The sequence below is a fragment of the Poecilia mexicana genome, unplaced genomic scaffold (genome assembly GCF_051168715.1).
Source record: "Poecilia mexicana isolate PSO_F unplaced genomic scaffold, ASM5116871v1 scaffold_2, whole genome shotgun sequence".
Classification (NCBI taxonomy): Eukaryota; Metazoa; Chordata; class Actinopteri; order Cyprinodontiformes; family Poeciliidae; genus Poecilia; species Poecilia mexicana.
In genome coordinates this window covers 30,389,297-30,398,356 of record NW_028263371.1, presented here as the reverse complement: position 1 = coordinate 30,398,356, position 9,060 = coordinate 30,389,297, and the positions used below count along the sequence as shown (strand labels likewise).

The following is a 9,060-nucleotide window of genomic DNA, read 5'->3' as shown; positions in this document are numbered from 1 at the left end:
GCATTCCTGGAGTAAAAATGCACCGATTTCAAAGTTTTTTTGCTGATACTGCCAATTTTTCATTTTCTTGTTTTTGGAATATCGGCAGTATCAGCAAAAAACTTTGAAATCAGTGCATTCCCTGAATAAAAATAGATTGATAAAAAAACATATAGCCTTAATTTTGACTTATGATAGTGTTTTAATCTAAAATCCTAATAATACCAATTATTTACAGACAAAGATCAGGATTTGAACTCATGTTGCTTGTACCTGATGTCTTATGGCATAACCTGTGGACCACACAACCTTCCACACTTTAGAAATTTCTCATAGTGCATTTATCTTTTGTGCTGTCAAAGGTGATTTTGAAAGAGGCTGACAAAATCGACATCCATGCACCGATTTCAAAGTTTTTGGTGATGCTGCTGATTTTTCATTTTCTTGTTTTTTTGCGTAAAGACCGAGAAAATGAAAACTCCTTTCCAGGATTTGTACCCTTGAGCTTTGTACTTGAGGTCTGTTGTCTTAACCTGTAGACCACTTGATCTTTCACAGGTTTAGTGAGATATGTTGAGCTGTTTTGATCTTCACGTAACAAGTGACAGACTAATGACTTTTCAGGGTCATTTTACTGATCATTGAGTGACAGGTTTAACTAATGACTCTCAGTTTAAAGGTGTGACTACCTGCACCACCACACCTGGATTGACTGGTTTAATTAGATGCTCTGCAAGCAAACAGGCTCTTCAGAGTTTTAATTATCATTCAAGTTTGTTTGTATGTCACATTTCAGCAACAAGACAGTTCATAGTGCTTTACATTAAAAAGACATAAAAACACAATCTTGAAAACCAGTAACATTGCATTTTGATGAATACCATCACAAAAACCATCTTTGCATATCAAATAAATTGCTCGATGTTTCATATATTATGGCTCAAAAGGGTTCAAATCCTGGAAACAATGTCTATTTTGTCAGCCTCTTTCAGTCACCATTGACAGCAGAAAAGATAAAAGCACTACGAGAAACAGCTAAAGCGTGGAAAGCTGCACGGTCTGGAGGTTACAGCATCAGACATCAAGTATAAAGGACATGAGTTCAAATCTTGGTAGGAAAGCATGGTGAATGCATCTTTCAAAGTCAATATTGACACCTGGAAAGATAAATGCACCATGAGAAAGGTGGTGCTAGGTCCATCCAGATGCTTCGGTTGCCGTGGAGGCTAACAATTAAAATTTGGCACAGACAAGATGGTAAAGTGCAACATGATGATCATGTTAGGTCTTAGCTGGTTTTAAAGTAAGACAAGGCAAATGTATTTCATGGTTTAATGACTGGCTACATTGTAAGTCATTGTTATTGACTTACAAAACATTTTCAAACTAATTATTTTGTGGACAACGTGCCTCTGCATCACAAACACCTACATAAATAGAAGGCATTGCTGAAGGCAAGCTTATTAAAATGTATTATTTCCTTCTAAGCATACAAAAATGAATAAAGTTGGAATAATATTTATGTACATCTCACTTTGGACCTGTGCACATCAGAGGTACAGAAGCAGTCAGTGCAATACCTCTGAGATCAAATTATAGCTTCACACCCAACAGCTAAATGTTCAACTTGCAAATCAAAGTCTTAGGGTAACCTCATGTTGCATCACAACACAATAGCAACTTTAACCCTCTGAGGCAGGAAAATCTAAAGTGTCTCATTAACAGTAATGATGCAACACAAAAACATCATGTCAAAAGATCAATCACAAATACCTGTTCAACATTTCTATAAAACACGCCTGACGACGCCTGCGTACCAAGAAAAGTTTGAAAACCATTTGGAAAAAGTGAATGTTACACTTTGGGGTACACTGAACACTTTCAATGGCAACATGTTTAAACTAGATGCAGCACAACATAAACATCTAGATTTATAGTCTATGGGTATTACAGGTTGCTTTCCTGAACATTTTATTTTATTTTATTTTTTCCCAAAAAAAATTACAGGATGACCCATTTTACATCTTAGTACATACAAGATACCGTTGGGGACAAACGGCGAGTTACATGTCGGAACTGACATAAAAGAGCTTTTACATTACAGAAAGCACAAAAATAGAACATTTACATTCTGAAACTTACAGGTTATTCCTTTTTAGACCTTTCAAGAAATTAAATTCTAGAAAAGAAAAACTGGAATACAGAATACAATCTATGATGCTTCGATTAGTATTATGAGTAAAACAAAATTCACTTTAAACAGGTGAACTTTTAGCCTTGATTTAAAAGAATTCAGTGTTTCGGCTGTTTTGCAGTTTTCTGGATGTTGGTTCCAGATTTGTGGTGTATAGAAGTTGAATGCTGCTTCTCTATGTTTTATTTCTGGTTGTGGGCATGCAGAGCAGAACCAGAACCATAAAACCTGACAGGTCTGGAAGGTTGTTACAACAGCACCAAACCTTTAATTTAATTAGAAGCCAAGCCATTAATTTATTCATTTCATTTATTTATTTTTTTGCCTACCTGTGAAGACGCTGCTGCAGTAATTTGTGTGACTCAAATTAACACATGCGTTGGTGTCTCTAGATTTTCCTGAGAAATTAGTCCTTTAATCCAATAATAATTCTTCAGGTGATAGAAGACTTACTTTATAACTGTCTTTGTGCGTCTCTGAGGGTTCAGGTCCGAGTCTGTTGCTACACCCAGATTCCAGGTGTACCCTCCTTCTGTAATGTCTGAAGCTGAGCGTCAACTCTGCTGTTTTATTACTCAACTGAAGAGAGTGCGTTGCTTTGTTGTTTACATCTGCTTGATGGATGGGTTCATAGTCGCCAAATGAGTTGTGTCTCATTTGCATAAATGTTAGGGTGTGACCATCAATAGGCCCCAATTTCTATTGATTCTTATTTGAAATGATTGCATTATAATACAAAAAATTTATGGGAAATTTCTAAGATGAGGGGATGGCAGGAAAGAGGTTAAATACCTGCTGAAGTGGGAGACTTGACTGGTATAATCGAGAACAGCAACAACAAAAGAGAGACTGAGTCAATGTCAATTTTATTTATAAAGCACTTTAAAAACAGATATTAACTGTACAGTATTCATAAACCTCAGAAAACACACAAGACTAAAACATAAATTAAAACAGACAGGTCAAGTAAAATTGCAATCTCAAGCCTAATGGAAAAGCCAAATAATAAAAATGAGTTAAGGAGTGATTTGAAGTGTTCAAGACTATAGATCTAATGTCAAAGAGCAAGTTGTTCCACAAATTAGGAGCCATGACAGCGAATACCTGATCCCCTCTGCTTTTCAGTCTGGTTCTGGGAATATGTAAGAACAATTTATTATTTGACCAAAGTGTTGTAGAAATGGACTGAAGAAGTGTGTGACAGAGTAATACTGAGGCTGTTCAATTCCAACACTGAAGTAGACAATGCCCTAAAACTAGTGGCCTTAGTGCTTTAGAAGAACTTCACATAGCAATATTACTTATTGCTGAAGTAATAATGGCTGCTGCCGTCTGTGGGTTGATATTGAGATAATTGGGTGAGGAGAGCTGACGGTATTGTCTCAAAATCATAAGATGGTGGTGGGATTGTGATGTGATGCTCTTCACTGACATAGACTTCAGTCATAATTTCATAATCAGAATTTTCAGTCATTGTTTAGGTCTGAATTTACTGTGTCTGTCTCCTTCTGGTGCAGAAATATGATGCGTGTCTCACGCCAATGGTAAGTCAAATTTCAAACAAGGTGAAATGGTGAAGAAATGTTGCATCAGTCTTAGGGTTCATGCTCAGACACAGGAGGGCGTATGTCAAGGATAAAAGAGGCATCTTGATGTGGGGTCCCATTTCTCTGTCTCCTCCCTGATGGACGGCAGTGGAGACTCCTCTCTGTGCTTCCCGAACCATAACTCCTCCTGCAGGAGGCTGCTGCTGCCCCTTTCCGAGACCGCCCTGTTCCACATGTTGCTGACTCTCATCTCCCTGCTCACCGTGATGCTCAACCTGCTCGTCATCGTCTCCATCTCCCACTTCAGGCAGCTGCGCACCCCGACCAACTCACTGTTGCAGTCCCTGGCCGTGTCCGACTTGGTGGTGGGGCTGCTGGTGATGCCCATCGAGGGGCTGCGCTACCTGGAGACCTGCTGGCTGCTCGGCAGGCTCATGTGCGCTCTGACTCCTTACGTCTCCTACTGTCTGATCTCTACCTCTTTGGGCCACATGGTGCTTATATCAGTAGATCGCTATGTGGCCATCTGTGACCCGCTGCTTTACCCTACTAGGATCTCAGTGGTTAAAGTTCAGATCTGTATTTCTCTGTGCTGGGCGTGTTCGATGCTCTACAACGGGCTGATAATGATGGGCCACCTGGGCTGGCCGGACAGGTTCAGCTCCTGCCACGGGGAGTGTGTTGTAGTCATCAGTCACATTTCAGGAACCGTTGACCTCTTTGTGAGCTTTATAGCTCCCTGTACTGTCATGGTTGTTCTTTATCTCAGGGTGCTTCTGGCCGCTCTCTCTCAGCTGCGTGTCATCCGATCACAGACAAAATCGGCGCAGGCTGTGTCCGGATCTGAGTGGAAGGCGGCCAGGACCCTCGCTGTTGTGATTGTTGTGTATATGGTGTGTTTCTGTCCTTATTTCTACCCTTCCTTCGCAGGCGAGGACACGTCCAACAGCTTTTCCTATTTTGCCGCACTGTCATGGATCATGATGCTGAACTCCAGCATGAATCCTCTGATCTATGCTTTGTTCTACCCCTGGTTCAGAAAAGCTATCAAACTCATCCTGACCCTGAAAGTGCTGCAGCCCAACTCCTGCGAAGTGAAACTCCTGTAGGTGTATGATCGTTTTTCAATCGTAAAGTTTTCATTTTAAACATGCTCACTGTTTTATTCGTCTATAGATACTTTATGGCCTTTAGCGGCCAGCTTTTTAATAACTTAATGACCAAACTAACAGGAACATTTATACAAACTATAATGACTCACGGCCTTTAACTAGGCAATTTGAATGTGTTCATTTGCACTTTCAGAATAAAAACCTGCAAAACATTCAAAGTGGGTTAATTAAAAATAATTGTAAGTTTTAAATCTACATCGTTTCAGTGATTTTATAAAGGTGTCGTTAACAATTCATATGCTTTTTTATTTAAGTAAAAGCTCAGGAGCCTTTCATCACAAACCAACCTGTTTGTGTGTTTTATTACAATTGTGGTTCTTTCTTCCCTTTTTTCCTCAATGATAATACATTTGCTCCCGTTTTCAATATTACTTTTCTGTCAAATTTGAATCACAATTTCTTAGAAATCTAAATAAAAGAATAGTTAACATGTCAGTGTTAAAGGGATTCTATTTGGTAGAACAGAATTAGCAATTTTGTGAAATTACAGAGCAAATTTTAATCTGGCTTTTGTGAAGTTAGTTTTTGGTTTTATATAATGATGAACAATAAAACGACACATTGCAGACAGAGTACCGGAGTGATAAAATTGGCTATTTTGCAACATAAAAGAATAAAGAACATTTAACAATAAACTATGATGCTGACATGAAACTAACAACAGAAAATGCACATTAGTTCATTTACATGAAAAGTTCCAGTCTTTCTAAATGGGGGTGTTGAGAATCTATAATCACTTTTAACAGATTTAAAAACCTTTAAATGTGAGCATCACACTGTATTCCTGGATAATTTCACTGAAAATTAAAGCAAGAGTCATTTTAAGGCCTTTAAACACACTGATTTGCAAATACATGGAACTGAAATATGTTGATGTAATTTGTAACATCTTAAAAATTTGACAAAACCAGATCACAAAGTTAAAAACTGTGTAAGTAGGAATGAAACAACAACAAAAAAGTTGCATTTAGTTAGAATGAAATGAAAAGAAGCCTGTAAGATAGAATTGGGACAATAAGCCTTGATAAATGAATATCTTTGTGATGTCAGAACATGTGCCGTAATTAAGAGATTTGACCGAGATGTTTTGGAAAAATATAACAGATTAAAACTGAGGGCTTAAACTTTAGCAAAGCATGAAGATGCAGCACTAAATGGTAAACTATGAACACAAACCATTTCGAACACTAGATGGTGGAAAAAGTTACTTCCTATTGAATGTCTTTAAAAAAGAGGTTTGGAAAATGACATTAGTCAAAGCCTCTGACCAGCATTGAGAAAAGCTCATCCATTAATGACATGTAGGAGACGCTGTGCGAGTGAGAGAGATGCAACGGTGCTGCAGTTCTTATGTTAAACAGCAGACGGTGCTGCATTCAACAACGGATGGAAAAAACGTCTATTGCGTCTATTGAGGGCATGCATTTCTAATACAATTCTAACTCTTTAAAGACTCATATGCTATGAGTTACAACAGGTAGTTTTGCGCCTGTGTATTTCAGCTTCCTTTGCTGCCTTTTATTTGGTGTATTTTAGAAAAACAAAACAAAAATATTTTAGAAAATTGGCTAAATCTATGCCAAAAGAAAAAAAAGAAAAAAATGTTTAGGTCCCACAGAAAACATGGCAAGTACTGAACCACAAATGGGTGTGGGTCTACTGTATGTAGATTCTACATACAGTTCTTCTCATCACTTTTATTACCACAATAGTGCCACAAAATATTGTGATAAAACTTTAAGTCATTTTGCCCACTCCTACATGCAGCCCTAGTGAGATGGGAGTTTGTTCTCCACTGCACAAAACATGCATTTACAACTCATAGTCCTTATTAGCTGCATATCAATCAATTTACTTGTATTTCTGTTGCAAACAACTGATACTAATGTTTATTTCTACTGCCACTGAAAGCAGCCGGGTACCACTGGTGGTACTTGTTCTCAGTTTGAGAACAAGCGGGTTCCTGCACAAACGAGGCACATTTTGAGCCAGTAAAATCCCTCTAGATCAAAGTTTCAGAGTAATAAATCCTGCTGAACGTATTGATGGATGTGAATAACACCATAAGGTGGGTGAGCGCTTTGGTTTCAAAGAACAGGAGAATTTAAACCTCGTCCATTAATATTTTGGTGACCTAAGCCGTATTACTCCATAAACATGTGTTTACCACGATAAATCCAAGATTATTACAACATTGGATGTGAGGAAAACAACAAAGCCCAAATACTGGGCGACTATTAGTTCTCTGTTGAGAACAAATAATTGGGCTATGCCATGGATGTAGGATGGGCAAGAACACAGTGTTAGGATCTCCTCCGCATCGCCGAAGGCTGCAAGTGGGACCAGATCCAAGCAGCTGGTTGGTGCTTTTCATGTCCCAGCTGTTAAACTGGGAGTTTTCCTTTGACCCAGTTACACGCTGGCATCACGGCTATAATTGAGGGTCTTGTTCATTTAAAACTTGAGCCGTCATTAAACTCAATCCACAAAGCATTTAATTACTGACTTTCCTGGCAGACTGTTGCAACACTCCACAGGCATCTCACAACATCACGACGTAAAACAAATCCAGCACGATTGGTGGCCTTGGTATCCTGACTGGTGTTGAAAAAACAGCCTCTAAAAGATGTTACTGTGCTACTAATCCCAAGCTAATCTCCACTTGGTTCTAATTTACGTTGTGTGTCATCTCTCGACCTTGTAGCCAAAGCAGAAGACAAAACCAGAGCAGCTTTCAGAAGCTCTAACTCAATAGATATGACGGCGATTAAGGATGCCTCCACACATCCCCATTTAGTCCACTTTAATAAAACTCTGGTTCATTTGGGGAGGAGTGAATGCGTAATCGAACTCTGATGCAGACCAAAAAAAGCAAACTCTGGTGCCATCCAAAATGCATAATATGTGAACGCCAAGTGGACCAGAGGCCGGCACAAAAGCTGGAAATGGACTACAATGCAGGGCATTCTGGGTAAAAACAACCAAATCAAACATGCCAGTCTAACCCAACAGGAGAAATGGCTCATGGCCTCTTACTAAAATTTGATGCCACTCCATTTTTGTTTACATTTTGTGAAGAAGGACGTTGTGCTCATGTCTCGTTCAGAGGTTTTCAGGTCGTTTCCTTCAGTAGTTCTTGATGCAGCGCCGCCACAGGTAAGGAGCAGAACAGGTTTTTCAAAGGTTTGGATCGTTTGACACTGTTAAGGTGAACAGTGCCAGCTGAAAATGTAGCAAACGTTGCAATTTTGGTTCCCCAATCGAACCGATAGTACTAAACTAACAAGTGTGAAAACTACCTTGGATTTTATGTTATCCAGAAAGCTTGGTCCTAAATAAAGTTTATTCTACCAGAAGGTGTTTCTACAGCTTTAAACATATGTATTTATCAGTTTGTCACCACCTGTCTTGCCCTCAGGCAACGCTAAAGCAAGAGAGCATAAAAAGGACCTCAGTGGAACCTGTCCAGCTAACATCAGCTCAATAAAAGAGGAGACCCCGCTACTGCTCTGAACTGTGACAGGCCCCTGAAAGGAGGGGAAGCCACATTCGTTGAACACAAAGATCCTGCTGTTTGGTGCAAAGGGTGCTCTATCTGCAGCCGAGGACAGGATGTTAGGAGAAACTAGGAGAGTTTTATAAACAGAGACGATGCTGAGCAAGGACAGCCAGGGTTGGTAAAAAAAAACAAAAAACAATACTCCTCTGAAAATTTTACTTCAATTAATTTTTCATCAATGACAAAGAGATTGAATTTGAAGGTAATTTATTTTAATCCACACAAAACTGAGTCTGGATCATCCTTAGATACATTTTCCAGAAGTCTCAAGGAGAAATGTTCGTCTGTTTCAACATTTAGGTACAACTCAAGATGCTTTGGGAACGCTTACAATTGCCTATTATAATAGTTTGAACATAAAATATACCTCGATGTGCATCAGTGTCCAGTTTTCAGTGTCTTCACTCCTGGTGTTACAGCCAATCAGCGCCAGGGAACATGAATGGCGCCCTAGGACTGGCTGATTTGCAAACTTCAGCCATTAGCATGTCAAATAGCATTACATTGAGTTGTTCCAGCTTCCCAAACTGAATTTTCTTTTGAATATTTCATATATGCTTGGGGAAAAAAATCTGCAAAAATCTGCAAATACCAAAACTGGTGTTCAAC

At 39.0% G+C, this 9,060-nt stretch overlaps 1 protein-coding gene across 1 annotated transcript; it reads left to right on the top strand.

Moving 5' to 3' along the window:
• Positions 1-3,444: 3,444 nt before the first annotated feature.
• On the top strand, positions 3,445-4,829 carry LOC106929513 (trace amine-associated receptor 13c-like). Its single transcript, XM_015006511.2, has one exon. It carries the CDS (start codon positions 3,858-3,860, stop codon positions 4,827-4,829), a length of 972 nt encoding a protein of 323 aa, XP_014861997.2. The 5' UTR covers positions 3,445-3,857.
• The last annotated feature ends 4,231 nt before the right edge of the window (positions 4,830-9,060 follow it).